At 37.9% G+C, this 19,074-nt stretch overlaps 1 protein-coding gene across 1 annotated transcript in view; it reads left to right on the top strand.

Moving 5' to 3' along the window:
- The window catches only part of dazl.L (deleted in azoospermia-like L homeolog), a 33,420-nt gene extending 22,988 nt beyond the window's left edge, over positions 1-10,432 (top strand). Inside the window, 5 exon segments of the mRNA NM_001088303.1 lie at positions 1,869-1,946; positions 2,025-2,075; positions 3,570-3,683; positions 7,267-7,362; positions 9,019-10,432. Coding sequence (NP_001081772.1) covers positions 1,869-1,946; positions 2,025-2,075; positions 3,570-3,683; positions 7,267-7,362; positions 9,019-9,078 — 399 coding nt within the window. The 3' untranslated portion in view covers positions 9,079-10,432.
- The last annotated feature ends 8,642 nt before the right edge of the window (positions 10,433-19,074 follow it).

The raw sequence follows: 19,074 nt of genomic DNA, 5'->3' as shown, positions 1-19,074 counted from the left end.
AGAGATTAATTGACCGCTGCATAGTTTAAACCTCAAATTCACACTGTAATCCCCTGTATTCACACATGTAATCCCCCCTGCATTGTTTACACTTGTGACACCTCTATTGTTCACATCCTAAAGCCTGTACCGTTCACACCTGAGACCCAGACTGAATCTGCCCACATTGTTCACCTGTTCACACTTTATTCAAAATAATAATGGAGCACCAACACTGTGTCACTGTATGTAGTACATATTAAGATGGCCATAGACGCAACGATCCGATTGTACGAATCGATGATTCGTACGATTTTTGGACCGTTTGTGGAGAGTCCCAACATTTTTCGTCCGGCGGATATTTGTCGATTGGACAGGTTAGAAAATTTCTGTCGCCTGCCGATATTATCTCTGCGTGTATTGCCGATTGTACGATTTTCAGTGGGAGACTGTCACTAGCTTTGTCGGACATAGATATCGTACGATTGCTGTCAGGGGCAGAAGATCGGCTCATGTGTTCTTTTACTACTTTATTTGATCGGAATGGTAAGACTTTGATCTGAATGGTTAGTGGCAGGTCGGGAGATGGGAAAGTCCGATCGTACGTTGATTTGTACGATCGGATCTTTGCCTCTATGGCCAGCTTTAGAGTGGTCCTGATTTTCTTGTCTCCTGCTCTGTTCTGTCTTCCCTATGCTCCCTGTGTGTGTCATACATTGCCTGCTCTTTGCACCCTGTGTTTGCCATACTCTGTCTGACCAATGATCCCTATAGAACATAAGCCTGGTATTTGTTCTGGGGGTTTGTTAGCATTTGAAAATTATGAGGAGGCATATGGATTTAAGGGTATGTCTTAATATGACTTTTTTCACATATGAGTGGCATCCCTGCTGGACCAAGGTAGTTCGGCGCCCTAGGCAAGAGCTTCAATCAGTGCCCCCCCTGTCCTGCATTACCATTTACCTCCTTACCATGATGAAAGCAAGAAAGTGTACAACACTTTCATTTATATTACTGCCCCCTGTACCAGCCAGCCCAGCAGCCATCCGTAATACAGCCCCCCTGTACTTGTGCCAGCAGCCATCCATCATACTGCCCCCGATACCTGTGCCAGCAGCCATCCATCATACTGCCCCCGATATCTGTGCCAGTAGCCACCCATTATACTGTAATAGAAAGAATGTCTTCCGTTCAAGTGCAGCTGTGCAAGGCTGAGAGCAGCAAGCGCGAGCCACACCAAGCAGGCGAAAGCTCTCTGCCACCCAACCGCATCATTGACGCATATGCGCACGTCGCACTGCTGCACCACACAGAAGGTACTATTACTTGCTGGCAAGAGGGAGAAGGTGAAGGAGGGGTATTCCACCCGACTGAGTGACCATGATTACTAAAACAAATTATTAAATAAACGCTTGAAAAAATGAAGAAAAAAAAACCCCATTAAAAGTGCGCCCCTCAATGATGGCGTCCTAGACTGGCGCCTACTTTGCCTACCCGTAGTTCCGGCCCTGATCCCTGCAGTGAGCGCCAACCATCTGGTTTTTTGGTGTGCTTTTAATGTGGACATGTTCTTAAAGTGGGTGTGGTCTAAAAACAGGGAGGGGCTAACACTGGCTTCCATTATTGGCCTTCCACCATGTAGATTAAAAAAATTCTGGCTCTCTGTACCATATAAATTGGACAGCACTGGTCTAAATGGTAGGCATCCCCATTGAATTTGTTTCCTTTATTTTTGAGTCTACATAGCAGGTAAAAATGTGTGTGTGGGGAGGGTCAGTCTATTAGCTTATTGAAAATGTATGACCATGAATGTAGCCACCTGAAGTGGAATGGCTTCCTTCAAACCAAGGTGTTTGCTTTTTAACTTTTATTTGTTTTTTTTTTTTAAGGCTTGCCCATATCCAAGCTCTCCACCAATGGCGATTCAGCAGATTCCTGTAGGCTGCCAACAACCTGGCTACTTTCAGGTACAGATCTTATCCGATCCTTTTATTTCTGAATATGTATTTCATAACTTCTAATTTATTTTTTTTACCCCCCACCAGGTATCCCCACAGTGGCCTGCCGATCAACGGAGCTACATGTTTCCCACACCGGTAAGCTTACATTTATAAATATATTTTAATAAAGCAGTAAGGTTATGATTTCATTACCCATTCATAGTGTAACCTGCTAGCATTTATTTAATGTAGTAAGTAATGCTACTTTCTAAGATGCTGCATTGTGGGTAAAAATGTATTCTACTTTGCAAACTGCACTTGCGTTTGTAAATGAGCCATTTGTTTTGTTGTTGTTTTCCTGAATAATAAAAAAAATGTATTAGGGTGGTGGCAGATAGGGACATTAGTCACCCAGCTACAAATCCTCTCTACTGCGGGCGACTAATCTCCCCGAAATGCCTTCCCACCAGCAAGAATCGCCGACGGGGCAGCATACGAATCGATTTGGATTTCCGAAGTTTCCTTGTGAGGCAACTCCAGGCAACTTTGGAAATCCGAAGCTATCTGTATCCCCCGGCTATTCGTATACTTGCCGGCGGGAAGCATTTTGGGGAAATTAGTTGCCCGCAGTAGAGAAGATTTGTCGCTGGGCGACTAATCTCCCCATCTCCCACCACTCTTAGTGTTCGCATAATACTCTCTGCCATGGCTGCTGAAGCAACATTTTAGCCAGCCCTGAGAGCTGATAGGCAGGAAATCCGATCTCCCACAGCTGTAATGTAATGGTGGATCAGATAAAGTCCAAGTTCAATCAGGAAAAAAATTCTTTCCAACACCATCAGTTTTTTTTCTTCTTGATTAAAGACAGTGTGCTGCGTTCCCATCGTACAGGTGTGTCGGATGGCAAATGCTTCATGTAGTTTTACCCATCAGTTTTTGTATCAATCAGCCCTATTCTATTTTAATCCATGTGACTGTGTAGTTTAGCCCTAACTTTTGAAGTACTTTTTATTAACTTCCTTTATTTAGGTAACCCTTGTTTTGACAACTTTCAGATTAGTCAAAAGCCTGGTATTAAAAGTCTAAAAACACAAATATCTCAAACTCTTAAAATAGAAAATGATTGTTATATGAAACTTACATTTTCTGTAGTATGCAAAAAAAAATACCACCCCAAAATGTAGTGTAGAGTGGAACTTACTGTGTGCATAAGGGGTATTGCAGTACTTATGCAGTTTTGTTTTCAAAATTCATCAGTTCAGACGCTTTCCTCATAATTTGATGTAAAGCAGATGGCAGGGCCTGTTAGCCTGTTTGTCGGGTGCGGAAATCCCTTGGCGTCTCAGGCCGGAAAGAAGGAAACTTGCTCCGCAACATCGGGACGTTTTCTGCACTCTGGATACCGATCATACATGATTATGGGCAGAAGTGCCCGAAACGTGTTGGGTAACATTATGCCGTGTGCTTTTTAATGTGGATGAATAAAGATTCTGGTTTTTAAAACGTCTCGGTGTTGCGGAGCTCCAGTGTACTTGTATACATTCAGAATAAACTATCACAGTTTGCCATATGAGTAATTTAAAAAAAAGTAGATATACTTATAAATTGGGTTATACTTAAGCTTGCTGTAATGTGCACAACACTTTGCAGGCTTTCACATTCAATTACCACTGCTGTGATATGGATCCAAACGGAGGTGAACCTATTCCAAGAGAATATCCTATTGATCAGACAGTGTCTGCTTCTGGAGCCAATCCACAGAAGGTGAGCATGCAATGATACCAGATTTTGGCCTGGATTCCAAATCAGTTATATTATAGTATTTATCTTACATTTTCAATGAAAAAATTCCATCATTTCAGTTAGACACTTGTTAGTTTTACCACGGCTGGAGCAACATCTGTGTAAGAAGTAATATTGTCTCCTGCTTACTCTTAATGATTTAACCGCAGGTGTCTAGCTGGGGCAAATTTTCTTAAAAGAAAACTATACCCCCCAAAATGAATATTTAAGCAACAGATAGTTTACATCTTTTATATCATGTTTATATCATATTAAGTGGCATATTAAAGAATCTTACCAAACTGGTCTGTATATTTAAGTAAATCTTGCCCTTTTATATCTCTTACCTTAAACCCCCATTTCATGATGGTCTGTGTGCTGCCTCAGAGATCACCTGACCAGAAATACTATAACTCTAAAGCTGTCCATAGACGCAAAGATCTGTTCGTACAAATCGAGGATGCTTACGATTTTCTGACAGTGTGTGGAGAGTCCCGTCATTCTTCTTCCGGCGGAGATCGGTCGTTTGGCCGATCAAACAGGTTAAAAGATTTCTGTCGGCTGCGAGTAATATCTCTGCATGTATTGCCGATCGTACGATTTTCAGAGGGAGACTGTCACTAGCTTTGGTCGGACATAACTTTCGTACGATTGCTGTCAGGGGCAGAAGATCGGCTCATGTGTTCTTTTTTACTTTATTTGATCGGAATGGTTAGTGGCAGTCGGGAGATGGGGAAGTCCGATTCGTACGATTGGATCTTTGCGTCTGTGGCCAGCTTAAATGTTAACAGGAAATGTGGAAGTAAAAGACAGAACTCTGCCTGTTAATTGGCTCATGTGACCTAACAAGTATAGTTTGTTTGTGTGCACTGTGAATCATACGATGCCAGGGGGTGGCCCTTATTTTTTAGAATGGCAAATTTTCAATTTATGGTTACCCAATGGCACATACTACTAAAATAGTATGATATTATGAACATGGTTTATTTACATGAAGCAGGGTTTTACATATGAGCTGTTTTATGCAATATCTTTTTATATAGACCTACATTGTTCGTTGGGTATAGTTTTCCTTTCAGCACTTTTTTATTGTAGAGGCCCCTGAGGTCTGACCCCCCCCCCTCCTGAAGCTTGTCACAGGTGTATAAATAAGTATGGGCTTTCTCCTGCCTTTGGACCAGTCCATAGGTATTGTGATAGAAACCCTATAGGTATTGTGATAGAAACCCTAGGTAGGGTTGTTGTTATCACAGTTCATTTAGTACAAATATATCCGTGCTAACATATCATATCATTACAAAGCAAAGCTCAAATTTGCCTAGTCTGGGTATTTATAGGTTTTCATGAAGGGAAATGGACCACATATTCATCATTTAATGTAGCCAGGTCATTTCTATAAAATTAGGTTAATGTAATGCCATTTATTTCATATCTGGTTAATTCATTTTAAAGTAGGGTGCACAGGATTTTTTTTTAACCAGGTGGGTCTTAAGGTCGTATTTGGAGGGAGCATTTGGCATTACCAAAAAATACACTGTATGATTGCTGCCTCTTTTATCGAAAGGGGAAAAATATTGTCATACACTCGCACAAAAATGTGTACTAAACTGATAAAGCTTGCAATTTCACTGTTTTGCACTCATTTTAGATGCAATGGTTATTCACAGATCAATTTCAGAAATATTACATATCATGTCATTCAGCTTTATATCATATTTAAGGACAATCTGTTCCATATTACACAGCATTTAACAACTCTCCTGGCCAGCCTGCAGTTGTACTTACATAGTCCTTGGTGTGTAGATCACAATTTTGTGACATCCCAAATCAAAATCTGGATGTGTTGCTTATCTAATTATGACTGTATTTGTTGTGATGGAAACAAAACTGTAATTTTGCCTTTCTTTACTGTGCGTAGATCTACTGTCAGTGGCGTAATCGGTTTATTGATATTTTTTTTAATGTATGGGTGTTGGTAGGTCTCATGTCTGCAGCACTGATTACTAGACAATAGAAATACAGTAGAATCCCCATTTTATGTTATTCAGGGGACCATGGGGAAAAAAAGTGTAAATTCCAGGAAAATATAAAACCAGGGAAATGTATTATGGATAATATATAGGTGTGACCACAAAACAACAATGTAAAATGAGGGGAAACATAAAATCAAGGGATACCAAATTGAGGTTCCACTGCATTGGTTTGTAAGTCTTATCGTTGTGTTGCACTAACATACAGCACTACTATTATGTGGATCAAATATGTAGTCGTTTTTAACTTTAGTAATGTATTGATTAAAATAGACTCTATGCGAGATGGCCTTCCCATAATTCTGAGCTTTATGGATAACTGGTTTCTGGATATGGGATTCCCATACCTGTACAGGAAAAAGTTGCACTTACCACCATGGGTAGGAAGAATGTTACACAGTTGCATTGGGCTGGGAGGAGGGCAATATGGGGATGACTGTGCCCTCTGAGTTATTGGTCTTTGTGCCATGGCAGATGTGGAGCTTTATCACTCTGATGCTAAGATTTAACCGAGGAAGCAACAAACCTCTCCTTCTACCATAGCCCCAGTAACCCTAAAACCCCATTCAGTAACACCTCCATCCTGCACAAGGTTAAATATTTTAATGCTTTATTCATAAATACCTTGCTAAAATTCTGTTTCCAGTTGTGCATTGACTTCAGAAATAGGGCAAAATGCCGTCTGCTACATTCTACGTGCACTCCAGATCTCCTTGCCCCACTTCTTTTAAAACTGACGCACTTGGAAGGGTTTTTCAGCATGCCTGTATTATCCTTCAGCGGGATTTGTTTCTGTAAGTACTGCGATCAGTGAAGGCTGCACTTGGGTCAGCTGTAAGTCTTATAAGGACCACAGAAACCCCCATCATTACGCTTATTCCTTCACCTCGCAGCTGTAACAGAAATAAATCATGGCAAGGAGATAAGATTTTTGGCTAGGAGATTTGGAGCATGTAGTTAGGATGTAGAAGAGTCATTAAACAAAAAATTATTCATAAAAAATCCAGTTTATTCAGTTAACATAATGTCATGTTAAAAATTAGTACATACTGACCCCATATGATCCACCTTACGCATTTCGTACCCTGCGGGTAAACACCTGTGACTAAGTACCGGAGGGTACGGTCAGTATGTACTAATTTATAAAATGACCTTGTGTTAACTGAATAAACTTGAATTTTTATAAATAGGTTATGGGGCAATGTTTTGTTTAATGACTATTTAATGGTGTACAGGGAACTGGGACACGTCCCTGTGGCCTTGCTGCTGATTATTGATTGACAGCATACACTCACCCTTTCTTTATAAGAAAATTATTAGGGTGTAGAAGAGAACATGTCACCGCCCCCCCCCATTTGTGAAGACTGGAAGCAGAATCTTATTTTTAATGCTTTATTCAAAAATACTATGCTAACTTTGTTTACGATTGTAGTATTAGTGGGAAGACTACAAGGGAATTGTTGGTGTTACTGTTGTCCCTTTAATTAAAAATGCGTTATCCTGAAGGATGTTTACTATCTGTATTGTGATTTTAGAGATATGTGGAAATGAGTACCCAGACTATTGTATCCTGCTTGTTTGATCCAGCAAACAAATTCCATTCATTTGTTTCACAGGAGGACTACTTAAAGGTAAATCTTTTTAGCTTACCCTTTTGTATAGTATTAGTACATTTTGTACTTTTGCTTATCGATCAGAACTAGACTTTTTCCGAACAATTTGTTTTAATTTCATCAGATTTTTTCCATTGATACTGCTGGAATCATTACAAATTTATCAGAATCTTTTAATTATTTTTGGTAAATCTGGCCCTGTAATACAATACATTGCCATTTTATAAATATGTGTTAATAATATAATATGGTTCTTGTTTCTGCTTGCCATTCACTGTTATTATGTTGGTTGGGATCCAAAATAACTATTAAAAGGTTAAATGATTCTTCCCAAATGATTGGTATGAGCCCCCATCCTGAAATGCCAGATGAGAAAATCAGTCATTTACTGGCTACAATATGTTGAATAAAGCCAGAGCTTGCAGTTGCCATTTTGTCTGCCCACATGTGGCTAACTGCATCTTCACCCATCTGTTACCAACTTTGCTACTCTGTCCATTCCCAGTGAACAATCCCTCACATCAGAAGATCAAGTAACTGGAAGACCGTTTTTTTTATATCATGATGAAGGAAATATTTTTTCTATATATTCCGGTTTAGATAGAGATGGGAACTTGATTAGAGGCTGATGGCATGTACATACACACACAATGTCCTTTTTATTGAGCTTTATATATTTTATGAGTTTTATTCACCTGCAGAACATAAAGCACAAAGCCGGCATCCCATTTTTTAGGTGCAAAGGCTCCATACATTCCTGAAAAGAACCCTTAGGCACATATCTATTAATATTGAAGACAAACCTCACCGGTGATGTTGCCCAATCAGCCTTCCCCTGGCTATAATGAAAATCGCCGAAGGGAAAGCACTCTGAGCGCTTTTTTTTCTGAAGTCGCCCGAAGTTTCCTCCTGAGTTTTAATTATAGCCGGGTGAAGGCAGTTCAGGGAGATAAGTTGCCCCAAAGAAAAGGAGATTTGTCGCCGGGCGACTTATCTCCCCAAATCTGTGTGTGCCCTGACCCTGACGTAACTTTTAGCATGTTATAGGATGGCCAATTCTTAGCAACTTTCCAATTGGTTTTCATTATTTATTTATTTTTTATTAATTTAAAAGAAAGGCATATTGCTTTATACAGGAACGGCGGATGATTGATATTCCCCAGCCTGCTTGGGCATAATAAAATACAATTTCACCTCTTATTCCTGTGTAGCGTTTAAACACATTTACAATCAGAAACAATGAACAAACTTGTTTAATAATATTGGGGGAAAAAAACAGGAAAGTAAGCCAAATGTAAAATAAAAATGAAACAAGTAAAGCAAGTATAGATGTTGTCAGTTATAGGGTATAGCAATTGTAACAGTTGTCTTGTGGTGGAGATTGGTTGCCTATTACAGGGAACCAAATGGAACAAGTTTTGGGTTAGTAGGGGTTAATCATTTTGTTTGCTTCTGTAAGCCGTCCATGGGTTCTAAACCCTGTCATGCCGTTTGTTTCCCTGTATGATGGCTGGTTAGTTTTTTCAGAATTAGAACACTGTCTAATTTAGTTTAGGCGTGTACCTGCACTATAAGCACAATCCCCATGGAGGATAGCGGTTCATAATTTCGTTACATTAATTGGTAAAAAAACATTTGAATATTTTACATTTGCTCTTGTGTTTTTCTTTGAAGGACAATAGAGTGCACCACTTGAGGAGGAGGGAGTCTGTTATCAAGAGAGTTTCCAAATGAAAACTGCTCTATTCACAGCTGAACACAGTTAAAAAGAATGCTGTACTGATTTTGAAAGCACTTTCTCCTTTTGATGTTATATTGTGTTATTAAGTTATGTTATAATGTTAAGGTAAGCATGTAATTAGTTTGTACTCACAATTTTAAAGGGATACCATCATCTGTAGAAAAAAAAAAAGAACCTGCTCTGCATTAGTTTGAAGTTTAGTTGTTCTTTGAGTTCCCAAAGCAGAGTGATAAAAGAACCAGCCTCCTTGAATTGCAGCTGAAAGTCACTAGTGTTTCCCAGTGTGGGCTTGGGTATATTTGTTTTTAATGTAGTGCACAATGTGGATGGGTCTGAGTACTGCTGGGCATATAGACATGTAGTCGTAGGCAGTGGAGGGGCCTCCAGTCCAGAAGGAAGGAATAATATCACTGAGGGGCTTGAGAAACACATCAACATGGGTTGTATAGAAATGCAGCAGCTGTATACACTTCCACATTTTGTCATTTCCATTTTAGTATTCAGAATAAGATTGTTGTGTTGAACACAGGAGTCACATGTTTTATGTGTCTGTACACACTTCTAAGTACACAACCTTTTCTGTTTGTATGCACCTTTAAGTAGACAACTACAGTTTGGTCACTGTTTCACATTGAAATTTATACTTCACTGCCCAAGAGCACTGGATCTTTTTCTCTCACAAGTGGTGTGCACATACACAATGACTTAATCCCATGTCACTGATGAGCCGCTTCCCCTTTAATTTGGGATCATGGCATTGTGTAGCTTGAGGGTTAAAATAAACACTAATATCCTAAGATTTTTCAAGTATTTACACAAAGTTTTGTTGTTTTTCTTAGCCACATAGCCCCGTTCACTTTTGTTGTATGCTGAACTGAAACACGTTTTATGTTGATTTGTCTGTCGGAATACTATCTTGCTGGGATTACTATGCAACATCACTGCTATACACAAGGCATATACTGTATCTTTTTTACTTCAATAAATGGAGTTATTTTATTAGGCTTTTAATCTTCCTTGGTTTCTATTACAAAACACTTATTGGGAATGGTTAGAACAATGCAAGTGGTATTTCTGCAAGTTAAGTGACCACTTAAGAGAAACGCATCCTTTATGAAACATTTTAATGCTATTTATGTATTGGTTTTAGTTTTGACATGACCCCATTTTGCTCTTCTCTTTAAGAAAAAAACCTTACAGTTGACAATCCATTAAATGAATAACATTGCTTTTAAAAATTAGAAACAAATGTTGCTGAAATGTCAGATTTCTAGCACTGAGCAATCTGTATGGTATGATGTGTTATTCCAGACTTGTTTACCATAAAATAAATGAGTGCAAAACAAAGAATTGTGTGTGGTTGATTGTCATGGATATTTTAAGTATTAACCCTTTTATTGCCCCTAGTCTTTTCCCTAGTGTATGTATTATGTAATCATGTATGTAAATCACAATGCTCAAGTGTTTTCACACCGAGGCCTGTCTGTCACTGCTCAAGTACATCCTATGTGGGGAGGAGTCGGGACAAGCACATTTTCATTTTGTCTACCTCACTTTTCCATCTCACCGAGGTGGACAAATGCTCTTGTGCCATAGACTTCTAAGGGACACATTTAAAACTAGTAAGCATTAAGAAACATAGCAAAATGAGACTGGGAATAGAAGGGAAACCGAGACAGCACAGGGGAGACAAAATGCAAAAGAAAAATGGTAACATATTGGACCAGGGTGCAGTGTTTAACCACAGCCGTTTTGTAAATCTGTTTGTTTATTGCCATGAACCGCTGCTAAATGAAGTTCTACTCTTGCTTGTGCAATCTCATTTATTGAATTGAGAACGTTTTTTGGGGGGGGGGTCTGCACTCACTCCACTCGTCGAGTTTTTGGATGCCCTCGCTATAGCACTACAGTACACTAAGATTGATATTAATTGGTGTAGAAGATCTTGTACTCGTATGCTGTGATACATTTTTGGACACATGAAATCTATGGATTATTCTGCATTAATCCACTCATACTGCTTATGGGAAATAAACACAATTTATTATGTCACATGCTAAATGTCATAAATAGAGGCGCAGGACTAACAAATAGGAGCTGACATTGAGCAGCATTCACTAGAGCATGTAGATAAGATGGATAAGAGGATGGGAAGCAGCCATATAAGTGTTACAAGATCAAAGACCTCTAAAATGCCCGCTAAAGCATTACCCAAACTGGCAAAAGCCTGTAGCCACACTGAAACAAAACTGGTACAAACAGGAAGGCATGGTGTAAAACAGCAGCCATACACACTCCACTTTTTACACGGCATGATAAATAGACCCCTAAATGTTGCACAAACTAGCAGCCAAGTATAAATGAAGGAGCTGCACATGCATATGACATGAGCTGTCTCTGAGGGAACTTATTACTGCTTTATTAACACAGGAAGATATTGTTCAGATGCTCTAAGACATGTTTCTGGTTCCCTAAAATGTAAATTGGGGATTCTAGTGCAATTCTTTTCTAAATGATTTGAACTGAAGGGGTTTTGGGCAAAGTCCTCCTCAGCACTGCTTCCTTTGATTGACATTTGAGGTCACGCATTGACGTACAACATCTAGGTAGGGTGAGGTCTGAACTTTGACATGTCTATCCCAAAGCCTTGCTCCCATTTCAGCCATTCACTGAGAGATTTTCTGTTTTGCTTAGGATCCTTGTCCTGTTTTATGATCCAGTTTCATTGAGGCTTTTGGTGTTGGCCAAATACTGATCCTCCATATCAGAATGCATTTCTGAGGCTAGATTGTTATTAATATTTGTATATAATTCATATTCATATTTCAATCTGCATTTGGATCCATTGCTTGTTTGAGGCTAGAAACCAGATAACATTTTCTATTCTAAGGGGGAGAATTGCAAAATACAATGTTACATATTCACAAAACCATAAAAAATAAAGACAAATTGCACACTGGTTTAGAATACTACTGTCTGCATAATACCAAAACCATGATTTTCGGTAATGGTACATTTCCCTAATTAGATCACTTGAAGCCTCAAAAATTGCATAACACTCTTGGAATGGGGAAAGGAGTTTCAGATAAACTGGATTTAGAGATGTCTGGAAGGAATGCATATGGAAAAGGAATGAGCGAGTAGTGAGGTGAGTAGTAGATCTTGTGTAGAAAATAAGGCACATTTAGGTTAATACAGATGACATAGTATGATAATCCATAGATGTATGTTAGTGATATTTAAAAGGCCTGTTCACCTTTGTGTTAGCCTTTAGTATAACATAGAGACTGATAGTGAGACAATTTGCATTTAGTTTTAATTTTTTTATTTCATTTTTTTTATTCAGCAGCTCTCCAGTTTGCAATTTCAGCAATCTGGTTCCTAGGGTCCAAAGTACCCTAGCAACCATGCATTTATCTGAATAAAAGTTTAAAATATGAATAGGTGAGGATCTGGATAGAAAGAGGAGTAATAACAAGTAGCAATAACAATATACGGTATTTGTAGCCTGACTGAGCATTCATTTTGTAGATGTTGTCAGTGACCCCCATTTGAAAGCTGGAAAGAGTCCAAAGAAGAAGGCAAATCATTTTTTTAAAAAAACTATAAAACATAAATGATGACCAATTGAAAAGTTGCTTAAAATGACCATTCTATTGCATACTAAAAGTTAAGGCAAACTGCCCCTTTAATAGATGATATCCTACCAGTCATGACCCCTTTGTTGACTAGTTCTACATTTCTACCTATACTTGCTAACATTGTCATACAGAACAAAACTCAAACTAATATCACTGTCCTACAAAGATGTCCCAATGTCTTTCTGATTCTTCTTTACAATTTTATATTATTATTTACAAAAAGACAACAAATCATCTGCACACACCCGCACACCTCAAACTTTTTGTGTAAAAGCTACTAATTGATCATTAGTTAAGTGCAGAACATGCTAGGCATTGTGGGAAGTGAAGTCTTGGCTGAAGGCGACAGCAACAGTATTTCAGTCGTACATGCAGTCAGAATCAGCAGTGCAGCACAGAACAGACTTTTCAATAGTACTTCTATTAAATCAATTGAATTTTATTAAATTAAGATTCAGATAACTGGAGATTTGGATATATGAGAGTTGCTTAGAACTAAATTTGCTTACATTTTGCAAAATGTTATGGTCATTCCTTTAAATGTAAGTATGTATAATATCTGATAGTATTTTTTCTGCTGGGTCTATATTTCGATTTTTCTTTTTTCTGTACCCTTTTTTAAAGTAAAAACCTAATTAAATAATGTATTGTCCTTCTTTTTATACTTCCCAGTGTATGTGGGTTTATTGTGACAGGATTACACTATCCCAGCCTTGGTTTCTTTATGTACTCCATACCCTATTTCCTTTGCTTTCTCTTCATTCTCATTTATTCTAGCATTGTGCCTAATGTATTGGAAAGCTACAGTTCAGCAGCATCTCATTCTGCATCTTCTAAACTCCTTTTTTTCTGTTTCAATATTGTAACAGGTTTATGTTGGACATGCCATTAATAAGAGTAGGGCACTAAATAAAACATACTTGCTCTTTACCCTCATAATGTGTTTTTCACTATTACTGACTGTTTCTTTTTTTGTATTTCTGTATGTGTATGGTCTGGTGGCAAGTGTCTGTTATAGTGCCACTGAAACTCAAGGTATATGTATAATATACATATAATACAATATAATAAATAAATATACAGATATTGTTGTGATAAAAGACATGGTAGGAAGGAAGGTATGGGTATTGAATGCCATGACTGTATTAGACTGTATATTTATTCATACACATGTAATTGAAATAGGGTCAAGTTTTGAAAATCTTTTTCTCTATGTAAACAAATCAGTTACACTAACATTAGATAGGTAGACTACTGGACACATCTCCATGGAGACCACATAAGTGCCATTGGGAGATCACATAGGTTCCATTATGACATCAAATAGGTTCCATTATGACATCATCACAGTGACCAGTAAACAAGCTGAGATGCTGTTGGTACACTTCAGTTAGTTCAGAGATCTCTAAGAGAAGGAGGACTAACACTTTTTACTAGATTTTTTATTCCTGAATTCGATTCAACCATCTATTATGGAAGGTAAGAACAATTTGTATCTGTGTTCGTCATTGTTAAGAGGGTAACGGCCTTTGTGAAAGTTAATAATATGTCACATAGACCCGGGGATCTACTTTTCTCTGCCTAAATTTTGTACACAGGTGGAGAAAAGCAGATCTGCTCCCATTGCTCCCGACTTTTCTACATTGAGAGACACAGCGTCAGCCTGTATACGGACACTCTGATTTCAGTGTAAAAAGATATACTTTTGTGTTTATGTACCGAAATCTGCTCCACGTGTCTCTGGCTGTGTTTTTTATGCGTATGAAGAAAAGCAGATCCTCAGCCCTTGTGACATTAGGCTAATAGTATTCTGTATATATTTATATACTAATAGCACCATCAATTTTACAATTATTATTAAACATACAGCGAGAACAAATATGTAAGTGCTACGAATTTTAATACACAGTTGAACAGAAGTCCCAGTCCCCAAAGAGATTACAATCTATTAGGTTGGGCTTGTGTTGTATGTACTGTAGATTAGTGGAGTAGCACTTTATCTGTAAGGCCTAAACTAAATGTGAGATTGTGTAAAATGGTGGCGAATTGACAGATTTCATCCTACAAGTCAGATGTAGTTACACGGATTAAATAATAAAAGGGTTGGTATAAAATCTGATGTGTAAACTACATAGAAGTTTTGCCATCTGACCTGACACCACTGCCGACAATTATGGGTATATTTATCAAAGAGTGAAGTTAGCGATCACCACAGTCTACTAGAGTGAAATTCCGACACTCTCCATTCATTTCTATGGGATTTTTAATAGTATTTATCAGTGGGTGAAAGTAAATACGCCTTTCAAAATCCCATAGAAATGAATGGAGAGTGGCGGAATTTCACTTTAGCAGACTTTGGCGATCTCTAACTTCACTCTTTGATTAATATAACCCTAAATCTGATGGTGTCTGATTTTGTAGCTTTTTTGTTGCATCTCAGTACAAGGTGAAAAAACAAACAGGGTTCCAGTTATTATAACATATACAGTAATGTTACTTAGTACTGATGTGTATTTTGACACATAGTAGTACTTAATTAGTAAATCTACAAGTAATGCTATTTCTAGTTTGGATAACACTTTAAATCACTGAAAGTATGACCAATACATCGTAAGACCATAGAAAACAGTCAAATATAGAGGTTCTTATAATAGTTATTAATTCAATGTTATCATTTATCCCTCCAGATAATAACGATTATAATTACTCGATGAACCCTAATGACTTCAATGCATGCTGCAATTGTTGTTGTTGTAACGCTGCAAGAGGACAAGTTGGCTATGGCATCCAGCAATTTCTGCCAGCAGGAGACCCACTATACCAAGAGCAAATGCCACAGACTCTTCCCATGGTCTCCTATGTGTATGACATGTATGGAATGGCTTATCCTGTGGTTAACCAGGCATACCCTGCACCAGCCATGTCTCTTCAAGATGAACATTTCATGCAAACAGCTCATATGCCTGAGCAAAATTATAATGCAGTTAATTCTGAGTTACAGAACCCATCTGTAAGTTTCATTACTGAGAGTGGACAACCAGAATTTTGTCAAGAATATGTGGAAAAGAAAAGTCCACCAAAGCCTGATATATCTGCTACTTCAGTTACCTCTATGCCCTTATCTACAGAGGAACCTATTATGCAGAGCCCTAAACTGTCTGATGATACAAAGGCCAATGCAGTGAGTGAGAAGAAAACAAAAAAGGGCACAAAAAGAAAACCTAAGTCGGTCAGCAGTGTTTCTGAGGAACCAAAAAAGAGAAAGAGAAAAACTGTTGATCCCACTGACGATGCAAAGGCCAATGCAGTGAGTGAGACTAAAACTGAAAAGGGCATAAAAAGAAAACCTAAGTCGGTCAGCAGTGTTTCTGATGAAACAAAAAAGACAAAGAGAAAAGCTGCTGCTGATGATGATATCGCTGACCAAACAGTTGCCAAAAAACAATGCAGTGAACTTCAGCAAAAAATGCTTGAATCAATTAATACATTTCATGCTCTTGGTAAAAATCCTATTGTGACAAGTGAACGGCAACAAATCAGAGAACCTGAAGAACAAGCACAACTTCAGCGTCCAAAGCCATCTTTACCAAAGCGTGGACAAGTTAAAGCCCACAGCAATCTACCAAAGGTAAAATGTGAAGGTGTGAAGAAAAGATCAGCTCCAAGCTTGAGCAAAATAGCACAAAATATCCAGGCTGAGACACCGATACAGAAATCACCTCCTCAAAGTGAAGACATGTGGGAAGAACTCCTTAATCAGTTGGAGTTTTCTATTCCACTTCCACCAGAGGAGAGAGAAGCTCTAAAAAGAAAAGCCCAACAGGAGAGAGAAGAGGCCTGCCAATATACCGCAAAGGGAAGGGTGCGGTATTTTAAACAGAGGCAGCGCGACATGGACATTTCCCTGTATTACGGATACCTGCCGTATTTAGAGCACAAATAAAAAGACATTCAATCTTATTTTCTTTATAGAATTCTTTTATGTAGAATTGCATTTTTGTGTGATGCAGTTATATACTTACTTTTTTACATAGTTATAGTTTTTTTAAAAAATGTTTATTATCACATTAAGAAATATATATTTTTAAAAAATTATTTTGTAATGTTTTCTGTTTAAAATGAACATTCAATAAAATTGTTACATCTATTCTGTTTATATTATATGAAATACAGATTATTTAAATGTAAAGTACTACGAAGGGCAACAATCTGATTATATTACATATTTGTTGTCTGCCAGATGTATGTATCCGCCATATTCAAATTGACGTAAGCGTAAGTATGCTAACAAAGTTTCTCTAACAAGAAAGTAAAGCTAGTGAATATTCGCTTAAAATTTTTTGCGTTGATGAAGTTTCGATGCCAAACTTTGTATTTTGATAAACGTGTATTCACTGCAAAATAACATCTAACAAAGTTGCGCAAGTAAATTTGCCCGTAAGTGTTCAACTACACAAAAAGCACTGATTTGGGAATTCCCCTAAGAGCTCTGGAAAGGAAACCCCTAATGGCTAAGCAAGTCCCCATAATAGTAACTTATTGTGCCTTTAGCTTTGGGAATACTAGGCTCTGGGAAGGGACTGTGGCTGTGGGATAGTAGGGAGAGATGGTGCCTATAGTAGTAGCAGTGGGATAATAGTCTCTGGGAAGGGACTGTGGCTGTGGGATAGCATTTATAGTAGGGAGAGATGGTGCCTATATTAGTGAGAATAATAGTCTCCAGGAAGGGTCTGTGGCTGTGTGATAACAGGTGTTGTAGGGAGAGATGGTGCCTATAGTCTCTGGGAAGGGACTGTGGCTGTGGGATAGCTGGTATAGAGACCACAGGATTCTATTACAATTCCCAGAACTAGGGGTAGGCAGAAGAGGCACGTGCCTACGGCGCAAATCAGGGGAAACAGACTTTATAACAGATGTTGTGACTGAGGAAGATAAAGTGATGAAAGGACAAGAGAATACAGAAGTGGCGTAAATAAGTTGGAAAAGAAGTTATTGAAAAAAGAAATAAAGGGAAAATGATTTGATGCATTGTGTTAATCCTTGGAATAACTATGTGGTATTTTGTCAGCAACCACTGGGTGGCATCAAAGATTTATCTTTCTAACATTAAACAGAAATACATTTCAAGTTCTGTTTTTTTACCTTTTAAAACCTATTTTCATATTCCAGTCTCTTATTCATACCAATGCATGGTTGCTAAGGTAATTTGGACCCTAGCAACCAAATAGCTGACAGTGCAAACTGGAGAGCTACTAGATAAAAAGTTAATTAACAAAAACCACAAATAATAAAAAAGTTAAAACCAATTGCAATCAGAATATCACTCTCTACTTCATACTAAAAGTTCATTTAAAGGTGAACAACCCCTTTAATTGCAATGGACTATGCCAAGTCTAGTGTAGCAAAAAATATTTTAGGCATTAATCTGGGGTAAAATAAGTTATCTTTATAAATATGGCCTTGAACTGTTCATAATGAATGATTTCAATGATGGCCACTGATGGCATTAAACCTCATGTAATGGGAACAAAGTACACCATTTACTTCACAATGATTTAATGCAATTTTTTGTCAAAATATATTCTACTAATCTTTAAAAACATGCCTTGGTTTTGCTACTGCAGTCATCATCCATTCAGATTTTATTGTGGCATCGCCTGTGAAGTCTTAAATTCATTATGGAGTATAAATACATACAGCAGAGTCCAAGAACTGTGGTTAGTTCATAATTTAGTATTAAACATTACCCTGTACAGTATCAAGCAGGGACCAAATCAATCTTTTTTAGCTTTGAATAAATAGCGAATCTTTCACAAAAGATTTAGCTGAATCCTAATCCTTTTACATATTCATATCTGTGAATTAAAATTGTTGTATTTAATTGTCCAGAAAGGCTTTAAAAAGGCTTAAAGGCTGAATCAGAATCCTACATAAAATGCTAGCATGCATTCAAACCATACACCAAATTTTAGATTTGGAAAAAGCAATTCATATTTAACTATTCCATTTAGAGTACAAGTACAGTCAGAAAGTAATTAGCAAATTGCAGCTCTCACGGTAGAGTAAAGAACAAAACAAGTGCATCTACACTTGGAAACTTTTGCATTCTAGTCATGGTTTTAATCATACGTTAACCCCCTTTATGCCCATTCACCTCCTGTGGAGAAAAACGAAACCTGGTTACTCTGCCTGTCTCGCTCATTCCAAAAAACGTCATTTGTTTCTGATTAAAGATATAGTTGAGCCTATAAATGGGAATCTTCTTACTTGGGCGGGTCTGAAAAATCAATCGAACTTAAAAATCTCTGACCACTACCAATATATGATTATTAAAAGTGCATTTCTCTC

The sequence above is a fragment of the Xenopus laevis genome, chromosome 6L (genome assembly GCF_017654675.1).
Source record: "Xenopus laevis strain J_2021 chromosome 6L, Xenopus_laevis_v10.1, whole genome shotgun sequence".
NCBI classification, from domain to species: domain Eukaryota; kingdom Metazoa; phylum Chordata; class Amphibia; order Anura; family Pipidae; genus Xenopus; species Xenopus laevis.
The sequence above is the reverse complement of the archived record's forward strand: the minus strand, read 5'-3'. Positions and strand labels throughout refer to the sequence as shown.